Source organism: Agelaius phoeniceus, chromosome 7 (assembly GCF_051311805.1).
Source record: "Agelaius phoeniceus isolate bAgePho1 chromosome 7, bAgePho1.hap1, whole genome shotgun sequence".
Taxonomy (NCBI): Eukaryota; Metazoa; Chordata; class Aves; order Passeriformes; family Icteridae; genus Agelaius; species Agelaius phoeniceus.
The window spans coordinates 35,168,558-35,184,643 of record NC_135271.1 but is presented as its reverse complement, the minus strand read 5'-3'; the positions used below and the strand labels follow the sequence as shown (position 1 = coordinate 35,184,643).

General features: G+C 58.3%; 1 protein-coding gene across 4 annotated transcripts in view; it reads right to left on the bottom strand.

The window, feature by feature from the left end:
* Window positions 1-2,589: 2,589 nt before the first annotated feature.
* Window positions 2,590-16,086, bottom strand: part of NHEJ1 (non-homologous end joining factor 1) — a 41,967-nt gene continuing 28,470 nt past the window's right edge. For 3 of the 4 annotated variants that reach the window (XM_077181548.1, XM_077181549.1, XM_077181550.1), the window contains 3 exons: window positions 3,688-3,805; window positions 3,341-3,444; window positions 2,590-3,054 (listed from right to left, as the gene is read on the bottom strand). In XM_077181548.1, coding sequence (XP_077037663.1) covers window positions 2,701-3,054; window positions 3,341-3,444; window positions 3,688-3,805 — 576 coding nt within the window. In that variant the 3' untranslated portion in view covers window positions 2,590-2,700. Of the gene's footprint in view, window positions 3,059-3,340; window positions 3,445-3,687; window positions 3,806-16,086 lie in introns of all 4 variants that reach the window. The other variant, XM_054636765.2, reaches the window with a different exon arrangement.

Below are 16,086 nucleotides of genomic sequence, written 5' to 3'. Positions count from 1 at the left end.
GAAACTTTGCCTAGGGAGATGGACTCCTGCTTGGGAAACTGATGGGAAGGGACCCTTGCTGCTGCAGTGGGAGAGATGAAACGTTTGCTCACATGGCATTTCCCTCAGCACTCGGCCCCTCTCAGGCACTTCTGGCCAGGGCGCACTGCTCCTGCCCGCATTCCGAGAGGGCACCAGAGCCTCTTTCCTCTGCCCTTCGGCTGTCCCCAGCACGGCATGGCGCTGTCCCTGCCCCAGCAGCAGTGCAGCATCCCGCCCGCCCCTTGCTGGGCTCCCAGGGCTGCCCGGAGCTGGGCGCTGCGCAGGGACGCGCGGCGGAGCCGAGCCAGGCAGTCTAGGTGGTGCTATTTCTCTATTTTTGCACTGCACGGGTTTGGGATTTTCCTCTCCCTATTCGCTGCCTTGGTCGTCTTCTTCTCTCTCTCTCTCCCTCTCTCTCTCTCTCTTTTTTTTTTTCTTTTCCTTTTCTAAAAATACTTGACAGCGATTGAAAGGTCCCTTTAATCGAGGCCACAGAGCCCTTATTAAGGGCACGGGTCGGGGTGCTGGGCCGTGCCCAGCATAACGGCTTCATTAAACCCTGCGAAAACTAATATTTATGGAATCAAATTTATGGAGGCCGAGGCCGAACTTGTGGCCTTTAATGTGTGTCGGGAGCTCAAATCCAGCTGGCTCCAGGGAGGAGGGGGTGGGGACAGTGAAGGAGACCCCAGCAGGACAGCATGGGACAATGTGTAGTGACATTCCCGGGAGCTGGCAACAACCTGGGCCAGGGAGGAACCAGTGGCCCCAGGCTGGAGTCCTGAGGGCCACGGTCCCTGCGGTTCCCTGGGGGACATTGGCAAAGCTCTTTTTCCTACTGTCTTCCCTCTCCTGTTTTTATTTACCCCCCATCCATGCTCCCACATCCCCACCTCCCCTTGCCTTGGGAGAGAAGTGAATGGAACAAGATCTGTCCCTGCAGCAGGTCTTTAGGGCTGCTGGACACTCCACAGAGACTTTGCAGCTGGACAGGGCTCACGAGCAACCTCTCTGCAGCATCCCTGGGACTGGCTCCCCCGAGCTGAGCACCCCAGGGAGAAGCAGAGACACAGTAATTCACAGGAATGACCCAGGGATGCAGGTGCTGGTTTGCACCACCCACTCCTCCCCTACAGAGTCTCTGCCACAGCCAGGTTGGCATTGTTTCAGCCCTGCCTCTCCCTGTCTCCTCAGACCCAAAGGGGATAGACAGATGCCCTCACTGGGGTGATAAGCACTCCTCCTGAACATGGGGGAACAGCACAAACCCCAGAGCCAGCACAGAGCTGAGGGATGAGGCTCACAACAGAGCAGCTCCTGCACCAGAGATGGAGTCCATATGGATGGAGCAGGGCTTGCACCAGGGACAACCAGGTGCCAGAAGATACAGGAAACTGTTAAGCTGCTAAGCTCCTGCTGCCCTGGTCCTACCCTTCGGCAGGACCCTCCCTGGGGGCAAGTGCCCAGCAGGCAGACTCAAAGCTGCCAAGATGTGATGTTTGCAGATGGGAAAATGCAGGATACATAAGCTACGGCAGTCGGCACGAGCTCCCCATCCCATGGATTTCCCTTCCCACCACCCACCCTGCCCTGCATGCTGCTCCCTCAGAAAGGAAATATAAAAAGCCACTGGTTGCACTCGCCCTGGGACTGGTGGGCTGTGGCCCAGCAAAGGCCCTTTCATTCCCCTCCACAGACACAGGGACTGCTCCGGATGTTTTTGTTTCCCCCTTGCTGCCCAGGAGAGCAGGCAGCATGCCTGCAGCTGGCCCAGCCCCAGGGACCAGGGCAGCTGGGGGCATGGATCCCTGTCCCAGGAGGGCAGCACCCCTGGCTGCAGCCTGCCTGCTGCCTGGCTCTCTGCCTGCTGTTTTCAGACCTGTCCTGGGCACAGGAATGGGATCCCAGACCTGAAAGGAAGCATGTGGACCCAGGGGCTGGAAGAGGAGAGCAGGAGTGGATGGACAGACGGATGGATGGATGGATGGATGGATGGATGGATGGATGGATGGATGGATGGATGGATGGAGTGTGAAGGGATGGAAGTGGTGTTTTGTGTCCAGGGAGCATCTGTAACATGCTCCAGGGCTGCTCCCAGGCCTGGCAGCATTCAGTGTGTGTTTTGGTTGTCTCCTGCTCCTTGGAGGCCAAAGCATGGATCAAGCCAGTATCACCTGCCCAATAACTATGGTGGAGGTGCCTGCAAATGCAGTGTGTCCCTCACTCTATCCAGGGCCTTTGCCAGCCTCCTTCTGCAGGCACCAGCACACAGGGTGTGTATCCTGGTATGGGACAAGAACATGGGCTCCAGCCCCCTCAGCTGCATCCCCCTGACCTGGGCATCCCCTGGTGCACACCCCAAAACACAGACTGCTGCTCAGGGTGAGGCACAGCATGGCTGGGAGCTGTGTGCTGTGCCACAGCAATGAGCTGCTGTCACCTCACTGACCAGAGCCACTGCAAGCCCCTGGGACATCAGGACTGGCCTGAGGGGGACCCAGCAGCACCAAAGGTTACATCCCTTCCTAGACACTACAGGCCTGGTGGGACAGAGCAGGAGAGGGAATCTCACCCAGACACAGCCCTTTATTGAAAACCCACTCAAGAGCAGCCAAACCCCACAGCTCTGCCAGAGCCCCAGCTGTCCCACACCCACTGGCAGCATCCCTCCCACTTCTCTCAGGTCCAGCACTGGCTCTGCCATGAGAGGAAGCCTGGGCAAACTCTGCACCAGGGAAGAGTTAGAAAAGCTGTTTCCTGAAACACTGTTGAAGAAAGGAGCTCCATCTCCCCAACTGGAGACATCCTGGAGACATCCAACTGGAGACACCCATCCATGACATGGGCAGGGTCCACAAGGAGATGCAGAGAAGAGCAGTCGATGCATGGGTTGTCTGCACTGCCTCTCTTGGATGCTGGGGGAAGCAGAGACCTCAGCAGGGTTGGCAGCAGTCCTTCAGCTGAAGAGCCCTTTTGCCTTCTTTGGCTTGGCCTTGGCTGCAGGCAGCCGGGGCTTCTGAGTTGGGGAGGAGGCTGGCTGGAAACAAGAGGAGGCAGTGTCAGTTCCACCTTGGGGAGTCATGCAGGATGTGTGCAAGTGTGCAAGCAGTGACATTCCTGTCATCTGTGTTGTGGGAGTGCAAAATATACACACATGTGCAATCACACACTCAGGATGCAGGGGCTAGAATGGGATAGGAACCAAGCTGAGACTCCTAGCCCATCCTGGATGGGCAGAGTGCTTGGATGAGAGGAGGGAAAGGAGATGTGGGCCCCATCCTCCCTTTGGTACAGAGAGACTTTCTAGAGCTGCACTCACCGAGGTTCTCTCGCTGGAAGATGTCGTTTCATCCTCCTGGGATGCAGCAGGTGAATGGGGGTGATTTGTGGTTTCTGCACTGGGTGCTGTTTCCACATCATCCTCTGGTACCAGAAAAAGATGCAATTTGGGATTGAGATAAGGGAGCATGGGGCATTACCCAAAGCCACCCACAGGAACTGTGCTTGGACTGGGAGCCTAGCCCATGGGGGAAAGCAAGGGGGAGACTGTTGCATGGGGTGAGCTGCTCCCGGGGCCACACTTCCCTTACCCCAGGATATGGGGCTCAGCAGTCGAGGGGACAGCTGCACCACATGCCCCCATGCCACAGCCAGGGAGCTCCTCACCAGAGCAATGGCGTTTCCGAGCCTGCTTGAGCTCCTGCTGTGTCACTGCAGTGTAGAGCTGCTGCAGAGCAGAGGCAAACGCCTGCCCTTCTCCCGCACTGCAGATCCGGGGCAGGGTCTGCGGGAGAAAGCACAGGCACCATCACCCTGCCAGGAAATCGCTGCCAGGTCACCCTGCCACAGAGCTGCTGTGGGGCAGAGAGGGGGCTGTGCCCCCCTCTGCCTGTCAGGCTACATCTGTTTCACCCCAGAAGTGCAGCAGAGTTTGTGGGAACAGGCAGCTCTGGCACTGGGTGGGATGTGGCTGCTCCCAGCTGTGCACACACACACACGGACATACAGACACACACACACACAGACAGACAGACATACAGACACACACACACATGCACACCTCCACACACCTGCTCTTCACATTGAGAGGCAGACTGCAGAGGCTTTTGGGTCCATGAAATGCTGGAGATGAGATCGCTCTGGAAGGGCTGTGGCTGCCCTGCCTGGAGCAGCATGGGCTGCAGCTTATGAGTATGGACAGTGAGCCATGGGCAGGAACATGACCTAATAAGAGGTAGGAACAGGTAGCCCCTGCCTGCCACCACAGCCTCCAGCACAAGGCATCTCTGGTGGCCCCACAGAAAGTGAAAATGATGTGACAGTGAGATGTGGGATGCCCAGGTTTGCTTCCAGTCTGCCAGAACAGCTCCTGCCTCCCTGCACACACTTTTATTCCCTCCAGACTTGACACGGGAAGCCCCCCTCCTCCTGCCTGCACCCCTTGCCAGCGGGATGCCACCATTCCTGCTGGTCTCTGCTGATGCACATGAGAGATCTTGGCAGGCTGGGGAAGTGCCACACTCCACTGGGAACATAACATAGCTCACAGTGCTCAAACAAACATGCACAGGGAAAGGGAAACGGGTATGTGCCCTGGAGGGGGTGCTGGGGGGGGTGTGTGGGGCACAGCGTGGGCCTACTTGTGCAGGTGAGTGTGCCATGATGACGTGGACAGGGACTGTGTGTGCAGCAGTGTGCACACGAGCATGGCTGATTGTGTGGCTCTGTGTGTGTGTGTGTGTGTGTGTGTGTGTCAAAGGTCTGAACACACTAATCTCTGCCCTGCTCCACACCCAGACAGCAGGAGAACAAAGTGTAACAGATAAGGTAGGATCCTCTCCGGGCCAGGAAAATGGGGAGGGGATGGGGACGCTCAGACCCACTCAAGGCCAGAGTCCAAAGCCTGACCCCAACTTCCCAGTGGCAGAATAGGTAGGCTGAGCCCTCCTCACTGCTCCCTGCCAGACAGGGTGGCAGGACAGGGCTGATGCCAGGATGGGTTGGCTGCTGCCCAGACAGACACTTTCCATGCAGGTCTCATCTCTTCTGCTGGAGTCACAGGCATGAAAGGCCCTTTGGCAGTAGGAAATGCACTGGCATCTGCTTTTTGACCAGCTGCTATACAGGTAACTTCCTCTGTCCCTGCCCACTGCCACCGGAGGGAGCAATGCTCTGCTGCCAGCATCCCACCAGCGTCCCACCTGCATCCCTGGGACTGCTTGGTACTGGGCAAGCACAGCTCTCAATGCCTCAGTGCCCAGCCTCCGAGCTGTTAGCTGTGCTGGCTCATCACAAGGTCCCAGGGAGGAGGAGGAGGGATGCTGAGCACCTCAGGCACCCAAAGATGCTCTTGCCCTGTGTGTCTCACCCCAGAGCCAGGGCTGCACCCAAGGTTGCAAAAGCAGCATCCAAGGCTGGGAAGGTGAGTGCACTTCAAAGGCAGAAGAGGGCCTGGTCACGGGTGGCCAACACAGCCCAGATCAAAGGCACAAGCTGGAGTCATAATTCAGAGAAAAGCAAACAGCAGCTCCCAGGAAAGCCAGGAATGGCAGTGAAGTGAGCAAAGTGTACTAGATAGCACTGTGTGGGTCAGTGCCCCAGGAGGGCAGGAGAGTCCCCTGCAGAGCCAGCCAGCTCTGGGTGCCACTGCTCTGGGTGCTCATCCCCTCTGCCTGCCACCAACGGGTCTGGGGAATGCCAGGGCAATGGGGCAGGCTATGCATCCAGGCGCAGGGTGCTGCCCACTCCCCTCTGCTCCAGCCCACTCAGGATGGCACCTGGGATGTGCCCCAAGCCCCAGGGCTGCCCAGGCTGCTCCACTTCACAGCATTCAAGCAAGGATCTGGGCAGGGCAGCTGCTCACTCAGTGCTCAGCCCCAGCTGAGCTGCCCAGATATCCCTGGGGATGGGGCAAACCATCCTTGCAGCCACCCAGCGTCCCCAAGAGCAGCACACACCCCCCTGCTGACATGGCACCGTGGGGAGGCACTGGAAGCAGAGTGCCCAGCGCCACCAGGGGGATTGGGCATCCGGGGTGGCACAGGGGCCTGCAGGTGCAGGGCACCTGCTGCCCACGCCTGCGGGAAGGGCTCAGCTCCAGCAAGCCCAGGGTGGAATTTGGGAGTCAGCAGCCACTTCCTGCCGCTGCCCTTCCCGGCGGCTGGAGCCCGCGGGCTCAGGGCCATGGGGTGGCCGGAGCTGGCCCGCGGCGGGTCTGGGAGGCTGCGCTTCACAGCCCCGGAGGGAAATGGGCTATAACCAGAGCTGGAAGCGTTTCCCTGCAGAGCTATGACTCAGCAGGGAGCAGAGCATGCTGTGCCAGCCACCGGCCACCTGATGGCCCCGAAGGCTGAGAGGGACAATGAAGTGTCCCCTAAAGGGCTCGGTGGGGGGACAAGCCCTGGCTACAGCTGGTTTTCCCCTTCCTCTTTTCCCCACTGCTACATTCAGAAGCTGAACCCTGCTGCAGACAGCTTGGCCCCACTGCAACATCAGCCCTGGCCTCTGGTGACTTGTTTTTCCCTGATTACCCATCTCCAGGATAAACATGATGTCTGAGGTCCGGGGAGGCACACAGCAGAGAGCTGGCAGCTGGGGGAGTGCTGGCTGGGCTGCTCCACACCACTCCCCAGGCACCAGGGAGCGATGCCTCGGCAGCTGGCATGGCTTGTCTGGCCTGTTATGACTACCTGGACACAAGGCCAAGTGGGCTGCCCCAGTATCAGGAGGGACTCAAGGCTGCGGCAGCAGCACGGGAGACTCCACAGCACACCCTGAACTGCGAGCTGGGGGACAGGGGGGGAGCACTGTGCCCACCAAAGGGGGGCAGGTGCCTGGCATCACACTGAGAGCAAGCCCACGGTGTGGAGGGGCAGCTCAGGGGGAGCTGGGCTGCAGCCCCACTCAGTGACCCCCAACCCAGTGGGCTCTGCTATGGGGCTGCACCCCAGTGCCGAGATGCAGCAGGGTACAAAATCTATCTCCAAGTGTTTCTGCATTTCCCCACCCCCTGCCTAGACTCCCGTCTCAAGGGGCCAAAAGGGACAGCAATTTGGATGGTCTCTAGACAGTATGAGCAGAAGGGGCACATCACCCAGCACAGCACCATGCCTCCAGCACAGAAGCATCACCTTTGCCTGGCCCAGGATGGGTTTGCAGGCAGGCTGGATCATGCTGGGCCCCCGCAGCACTGCCAAGCACCAGAGTCTAAATCGGTCACGCTCAAAGCTGGGGACTGACCCTTTCATTATCACACCAGACATTCGAAGCGGTTACCAACATTCTTCACTACAAATCCCACATTCCTATTTTTTCATATATTTTTAACTGGAAAACAGAGCGAATGGGGCCTGTTTGGAAATTATAGCCTGGCTGCTGTGGCTTGTATGTCAGATCTGCCCACATTCCCGTGGCCAGCCTCAGCACATGCTCCACAGGGGCACACTTAATAATTCCTGCCGGGGCTGAAGCCAAGGGGTGTGTGCCAAGGGGGAGGATGGCTTCCCCAGGCTGCCCCCACCAGTGGGCTCCATGGAAGCGGCGTGGTGGAGTGACAGACTAGGAGTGGCAGACTGGCTCTCTGTCACCGGGCACGGCTGCTGCCACACTGGCATGGATGAAGTCTGGTGCTGCTGTGGCAGTCCACGGTGGGCAGGGGAAGGGCTCCGTGGCTGGTGCATTCACAGGCTGCCCTTGGCACTCTACCCTGCCACAAGCCTTGTGCATGCTCCTGGGAATGGGGCTGGGATGGCTTGCTGGATCTGTGCTGGCATCTCTGCCCATGGTTATGCCAAAGTCAGTCAGGCTAGGGAGAGGCCCCCTCTGGAATCCAGATAGATGCTCACCCATCCTCTGCCAGCAGCAGAGGATCTGTCTGCAAGAAAATAGATGGAGAGGGTTGAACTGTCCCCTTGCAGCTGGTATCAAGGGCAGGCAAAGGGGCTGCCTATTTCCTGGGATGAAGCACGCCCCATCAGCCCAGCCTCCTGCCCCAGCTTCCTTATGGGGCAACAACCCTTTTCCTGGGGACAGAGGCACCTCCAGGCACCCCAAGGTACCCTACACTGGCTGCTGATGCCCTTTCCCAGTTCTCCAGCCCTTAGATCTACTTGCAACCTCCCAAGCCTGCAGCAGTCGCTGGGACACTGTGTACCCCAGAAGCAGGTGGCTAAAGGACCAGCTCTGAGCTCACTCTGTCATTGTCTCCATCCCCCTGTCACACACTTCCAGGGGACAAGCAGCAGCAGCAGCAGCAGCAGCAGAGCTGGCGGTGCTGCCAGCCCGCCCCTGGAGCAGGCAGGGGCAGGATGGCCAGGGCTGCCCAGGCAGGCAGCCAGGCTGAGCACACCTGGAGGAAGTGGCGGTGCCGGCAGGGGAAGGCAGCCGGAGAGCTGCTGAGAGGTGAAGGGGTCACCCCGGGGAAGAGCGCGGGTGGTGAGGCCGGGACAGAGGAGCATCCCAGCCCGGCCCATCCCAGCCGAGCCTGGCACGGCACGGCACGGCACAGCACTCCTCCCAGCACCGTTCTGGCCCTGCTGCCTGCAATGTTTTCCTTTCCCCCTGACTTCAGGGGCCTTTCCAGCGAGCAAATGTCAGGCACATAAAGAGCGGCACTGTGAGCGGAAGATGGAGCGAGAATGCCTGCCCGCGTCCCTCCGTAAGTGCTGTCTCACACTTCATCAAGGCAGCCTTTGCAAGCGAGCCACTCGCTTAACAACCAGCAGTCTATGCTGCCCGGCGACCGCAGCAGCCCCGCCGCTCAATACCCTTTTCTTTTCCCCTTGTGCTGTTTTTGTGGCTTGGGTTACAGCCTTTCTCGCAGACACTGAGCGAGGGCGTGGTGCAGCGCGGGCTCTGCATTGTGCCGCCGCCACGCCGGGAAGGATGCTGGCTCCCCCATGGAGGGAGGGATGCTGCGGGGCTGGATCTGCCCTGCCCACTCACTGTTGCACCCCACGGGGATAAATCCCAGGGAAAGGAGGGCCAGCGGCAGAGCAGAGGTAGGGCAGGAGGCTGCAGCATCCCCTCCCCAGTCATGTGAGGACCAACCACACGGGAACAGCCTGGGGCTTGGCAGAGACCCTGGGGGAGGTGAGTGGTTCCAGCCCCAGTGGGCAGTCCCTACCCCAACCCATTTGGAAAGAGGCCCTCCTGCCATGCTGCCAAGCAAATCCATGGGCATCCAAGCCCTCCCCCTGCCCAAGGGCCAACAAACTCCCTGAAAGCTGTGCCCAGCACTAGCATTGCCTCCCCACCTGGGCAGTGCTGGAAGATGCTGGGCCTTGCTGTGCAGGGTCTGGTGGCAGCTGCTGGTGGCACTCCCAGCTCCAGCCTGACCGTGGGCATTTGTCCCCCTGTCCAGCAGCCCATGAGGTAACAGCGGGAGAGCCTTTGGGGAAGCTGGCACCGGGTGCCAGTTTGGCAAGGGAGATGGACAAGGAGAATGCCCTGAAGTGTAGCAGGTCCCAGCATGCCAGGACTAAGTGAGGATTTGCCTCCAGGAAGGCAGAGTCACAGGCTGATAGTACCTATGTCCTTCCCCTCCACCAGGCTGACCCATCACTGACATAGGCTGCCTTCTCCAGGGTCAAGAGCAGAAGACATGGAGACCTGGTGGCCAGCATGCCTCCTCTCCCAGAGTCACAGCTCAGACCCCACTTATCTGTGAAGAAGTTGGGTGGCTCACACTCCCTTGTTATTTTAGGCTGACTGGGTGAATATGGACACATCATCCAGGCTTATTATTGTAGGGTTCCTCCGCAAAGTGTGCCAGCTCATGCGGGTTTATTATTGTCTGCCCAGGAAAGCTGGACACACTGCACTGCTCTGTTATTGTAGGGTTGCTCAGGAAGGCCAGCCAGCTCATCCCAGCTTGTTATTATTGCACAGAGCTCATGGGGGGCTGGCCAGGAAACTTCCTGCAAAGTGGGATGATGGAAAGGGAGCCACACCTGGTGAATCACAAGGATGCTGTGTGGTGATAAGGAACAGTGATGGGTGGGATCCAGCACCTCGGCTCCACCCAGCCAGGACAGGCCACTCATTCATGGGCACAAGCACTCATGGGTCCCCTGAGACCTGTGGGGCACTGAGGCTGGCAGAGGCAGCAGGAGTGTGGGTCAGAGCTGGGAACTGGCAAAGCAGCCCTCATACTCCTTGAGAAACAAAATCTGGGGATGACAGGGGAGCAACCATGGAAATACTGCACCCAGTACATCCCTAAACCTGGCACACAAGGGATTAGCTGAGCTAACAGGGCCCAGAGAGGAAGCTGGTGCTGAGCCAGGTGGGATTAGGGGCTTTTAGGGAGAATCTGGGTGTGTTTAGGACCAAGGTTGAGCAGGAGGCACCTGCTCCACCCTTGTGGCTTTGCAGTTCCTCCCAAGCACAGGTGCAGCCCCTGGGGATGCTGCCCCATTGTGACCCGAAACTGCAGCAGGAAGCATTTCTGTGTGGGGCAGGGGGGCAGCAGGGCTTACTGCTGAGCTGCCTCAGGCACGTCCCCAGGCACATGGCCCCACCAGGGTTGGGTCCAACATGCCCCAGCAGCCCTGGCACTGCTGCTGGCACAGCCACTGAGTCACTAGCACTTCCCTTTGCCCTGTGACAGACCGTGTTTCCCAGGCATGGCAGCCTGCTGGTGTCACCCCAGGCTGTGCCCAGTTGGTACCAGGTGCCCAGATGTCCCACGGGCAGTGCCCAGCTGTGCCAGGTGCCCAGGTGTCCCCCCAGGCAGTGCCCAGCTGTTCCAGGTACCCAGGTGTCCCACGGGCAGTGCCCAGCTGTGCTCGGTGCAGATGTTGGTCCCCGGCCAGGCACCAGGATTGAGTGTCAGGAGAGCTCTCCATGCGCAGCAGCGGCGGCAGGAGGCCAGCCTGCCCTGTGAGCACACAGCCCTTTCATTCATGGCAAAAATAGCCCCCCGGGGTGTGGTCCAGGCTGGAAAAGCCCCCTCCATCGCTGGCCAGCCCATGTTTATTCAATGGGGGGGGACACTCTGCCCTCTCCCTGCCCCCCAGCCCTGTGCACCATCTCCCTGCCAGAGTGGCTGCTCTTGGACGTGATTCGCCGGGTCCCCCCTGGCCAAAACACACAGGCTGGGGAGGGGGGGAAGGCAAAACCCTAAAAAGCACTGGGTTTGTCTCCAGGAGGAGCTGCCCATGGTGATGTCATGAGAGTTTGCAAGCGGCCACATGAAAGGGACTTGCTGCCCAGGAAATCCACAGGTCAGTGATCCTTCAGACAAGCCAGCGATTCTTCAGTGGGCCAGGAAGGAAACCTCGAGGAGCCCAAGCCAAGCCTGCCCTTGCCCCAGGGACATAGCTTGCCCCCAAACTCATGGCCCCCCAGGATCCCAAACCCTGCTCCACAATCCCTCTATATCCCCTTCTCAGCAGCTGTAATTCACAGCAGCCCAATCCCTCTGCAAAATGGTACCAACCTCTGCCCTGCAGTCCCTGGGCACCGAGCCTCTCCCCACAGACTACCAACATCCTAACCCCTGCTCTGCAGCCTCCAGAGTCTGGACCTCTGTCCCACAGACCCCAGACCCTTTCCCTCTGCTGGTCTGGGGGCAGCACCCCTTTTTCCATGGTGATCCATCAGGCTGGGTGGGAGTGGCAGTGATTTAGGGTCAGGCAGCACTGTGACCTGACAGTGGGGATGCAGCAGGGCAGAGGGTTCTCTTTCATAAAGGATTACACTGGGGACAGCTGGGAACACACAGATGCAGCCCCCTCAGGCCCCTCCCCAGGAGTCAGCCAGGTTCTCAGTCTACCCTGGCAGGCATTGCAGACGTGGGCCCTGAAACCAAATCCACTGCCCAGGGCTCCCCTCCCCGTTTTCCATAGGTGCGGGATGCAGTAGCTGGACTAATGAGGAAGATCTGCCTTCCTCCTCCTCCTCCTCCTCCTCCCCATGCAGGATACATGTCTGGCTCACATCCAAGCCTAGGGTTCCAGCTCTGCACACTGGTCTGCTCTGCACATCCCAGCCCCTCCATGGTTCCTGTGTCACATGGAAATTGGTGATGGAGCTGCCTTTCCTGCCCCATCACGGGCCACAGCCCAGAAGGAGCAGAATGACAGGTGAAGCTCAGGGTTGTAACTTCATGCCCCCAGCACCTCCCATGCATTATTTTGGGAGGCTGCCAGCAACCAGGCTGTCCATCTGCAACTTGCCCATGGAGACACTCTTCTGCTCCACTTGCTCCATCTCCCCATCCACAGGCACAACCCTCTGCAACCCCAAAGGTGCCTGGGGGGCAGCACGTATCCCAGGCTGGTGCTACAGCATGGGGGGACACTGGCTGGGACATCCTCGATGGAGCAACGGGCACGGGTGTCCCCACAATGTGGTGCTGGGGCTCTCTGAGGCCAGCTGAGTGGTGACTGGAACCCACTGCCCCCAGCAGAGAGAGGGTCTTTGCAAAAGAGCCAGCTCTGAGAAGAACACAGCCTGGGACTCCTAGGATGTGGGGCATCTCCATCCTGTTGGTACCCAAATCAGTCCCTGACAGCCCTGGACTCATGGAGGGGACAGGGATGGTGGAAAGGAGATGGGAGCCCCCACATTCAGTGCAAGGCTCTCAGGGCTGTTTCCTCTCCCGTGTTTGCTCCTGCTGTCCAAAGAGAGGGGACTCAGTCTCTATGACTGTCAATCAGGCACTTTTCACCAGAGCTAAAAATGCACTCGCAGAAGGAAAACAAAATAAAAACACAAAACAAAACAGAGAGGTGAAAAATTCCTTGATATTTCTCTCCTGCAAATCCCCAGAGCCAGCAGAGAGGCGAGAGCCCCCGGAGTTTGTCAAGCAAACACTTTCACACCCTTGGCCACGCTCGGCACGCTGCCGCTGGAATGCCAAATATATATTTAAGCCCTGCTCATCAAAGGAGTCTGTTCGGAGTCGGTTTCGGGCAACGTGCATGTGGGTTTGGCCTGGAGAGAAAACCAGGGATGTGGAGAACATTTCTTGGGGATGGGAGAAGCTCGTGTGCTCACAGACACACACGTGCAAGAGACAGATGACAACCGTGACAACCTTCAAGGCCATGTGGCCGAGAGGTCGCGGGCTGGGCACAAGATACCTGCCCGCTGTGGCACTCCCCCTTATCAGCGCCTGTCGCATGCTGGGGTGGGGATGTTTAGGCTGGAGGGAGGCCAGCAGCCATTCTGCATTCCAGGACTATAAACTTTGTCAAAGCTAAGCAAGCTCAGCCAACAAAGCCGGGGTCCAGCAAGACAAGCAGGAAGCAGCACTTTGAGAGAGGGCAAGATTGCAGGGACACAGAGGGCTGCTCAGGGCTGTGCACCTCGCCATGAGGTGATAAGAAACCTTGGCTTGGGGTCAGCACTATGCAATAGGGAGACACAGATAGAGTGCTCCTGTAAGTCCAAGGCTGGAGTTTGCCAGGGTGCCACAGATCCTGCTCTGCTGCCAGCCATCCCACAGGGCATCACTGCCTATCTGAGGCCAAACCATCCCCAGTCCTGTTCTTGGAGGCATCAAGGGCAGGGGGCTGCTGCTCCACAGCTCCTGCTCTCAAACAAGGCTTTGCTGGAACAAGCTGGACACAGCAAGGAGCACTTTGGGAGCACACAGCAAATGGGAGACTCTTTCTGCATGGACCACTCCTGTTCCTCTCTCCTTTACAAGTATTCTCTTGGTTTGTTCCAGACAGCCCAGGGACCTATGCCCATCTCATGGTCAACCTCAGCATCAGAGAAATGGGGAAATCTCTGCCTTCCTCCTCCTCTTTTGTGTGGGGTTGCAAAGCCCCGGTGCTGGCTGTGAGGGCTGAAGGCAGTTCTGGGGAATGCCACACATGGGTTGGTGGCAGGGCAGGAGCTCCATCTCCAGAGATGGCAGGTTGACCTTTCCCCCCTCTGTCATTGCTCCAGCCAAGAGCAAAGACATTTTAGCCCAAATCTTGTACCTAATCCCAGCTGACAGAGCTGCAGCTTGGGGTCTGGCCAAGGGCTGGAGTTGGACAGGGCAGGAGAGATCATTGCCACAAGCAAACAGAGCATGCCAGTGCTGTGAAATCAGGCATTACGCGCCTGTCTCCCGCGGCAGGACCAGCCCGTCAGGCTGCCAGGGACACGCTCTGCTTATGGCAGGGGCAATCCCACCACCGGCAGGGCCTGACCCTGCACAGCCATGTCTCTCAAGCTGGGTTCATCTCCAGGTGAGGGGAGGGATTACTGCACCACCACGGTTGGATTTCAGGCACCTGCTGCGAATAAAACACTCTGTCAGGGCACCTCGCCCTTTCAGCCCTTGGAGAGAGGGACGGGGTCCCTGTGGTGCTACCTGGGGGGGCACAGAGGGCTGGGGGACCTGGGAGCTGTGGCCCCCACCCTGCCCCATGCTGTGCCACTCCACCTGGGCAAGCAGATTTCCCCCTGTTGCTGCAGCCTCTTCCATCTCTGTCCTGCCAGGTTCAGCCACTGCAGCCCAAGTTGCTCACTTCAAGGGCGGGGATCCCAGCCTGTTTTGGGAGATGCTCGGAGCTTCACCACTTCCCCTCGGGCAATGATGAGCAAAGACCTCCTCAGCTCTGACAACTGCTTCTTTTTCCAGCCCCCTGCCCACTCATCACCTCACTCTCTCCATTCATGCTTGCCTTGCTCAGAAGGGTTCACCCACCCCTTGCCATCTCCAGACAGCAAAACCATGCCCTTTGGCTAAATACAGTGTTTTTTAAAAGCCTCACCATTTTCATCCCTATTTTTCTAGGAGTTTTCTTCCATTCAGCACTACCTGTCAGCAGCAGCACTGGAAAACAAGGTAGCAAGGACGTCTGATTCCAGCTGCCATGTGCTCGTGTAAGATCTCATCTGTTTGCAGTCCCTCTCTCCTGCAACACCATCACCCTCCAGTCAAAAAATTGATCTATCTTCAACCTTATTCACAATAACATGCTCAAATATATTGTCTCCTATATGGCACCAGGCTACACAATCGTCCTGAACTTAATCCCCTGCCATCACCATGGCCAGGTCTTTCTGCAGGCTCAGGGGAATAACAAGGGACCTCTACAGACCCACCCTGCACTGCCATCAGCTGCCATCATCTCAAACAGTATCCCAGCTCCTCCAGCAGCCCCAAAGTGGGTAACAGGGTTCCTTCAAATGCCCTGCCTCCAGAAACTGATGTTGGCAGAGAACCTCTTCAAACACCTGGAAGCTCAAAAGGCAGTTCTTCAGTTGACATCAGAGCCAAGGCGAGGACTGGGCTGCTCCTCACTCTGCCCAGGCTGGCTCCTGCAGTTGGTGCCCACAGCCCACTGCCTCCTACCAGGGTACACATCTGCAGCCTCCACCCATGCAGGAGAGCAGGAATCAATTACAGGGCTGGCAAAGGCAGGGCTGCCCCAGGGCTGGCACGTGGCACCAGCTCTGGTGGCTGCAGAGCACGTGGCATAGCACTGGAGGCCCAGATGTGCCACTGGCTCATGGGGAAGAGGCAGGGGAACCACTTGAAAGCCATGGTATGAAAGTGCTGGTAAACCAGGGCCACTCCTCTGCTCCTCTGGCTTCATGTGCTATTTATAGTGCTCTGGGTGCCCACCCTGGGGAAGTTCAACCCCCAGGGTGCAGACTTATGCCAAGCCAGCCATCTTGTCTGCCATTAATCTCCCCAGACCCCCAGCAAAATCCTGGACCCTTCTAGTGGCTAAGATGCTCCAGGATGGGCTCTGATCCAGCCCATCACATCAGCACGCTGGAAGGACCCGCCCTCATGCAATGCTCTCAGACATCCAGCCTGTGCAGCACAAACACATGGATAAGCCCCACTACATCAGTCTGGTGACAAGGAGAGACCCAGCCAAGCCATGGTCACTCCTTGGAACCCCACTGTTAGTAACCCCAGTGGCAGCAGCTGGGGGGGTTAAGATGTCCCCGCTCTCTCCAGGGCTGTGTGGAAGGACTGTGGGGAGGCTCCCATCAAGCTTATAGGCCAGTTTCCTTGTTGAATGCAAGGGTTAGGTCTCACCCCGTGTCTCAGCACCCAACAACTCCTGGACATTGCAAGGGTTTCTTGAGTCTTTGCAGGCAGAG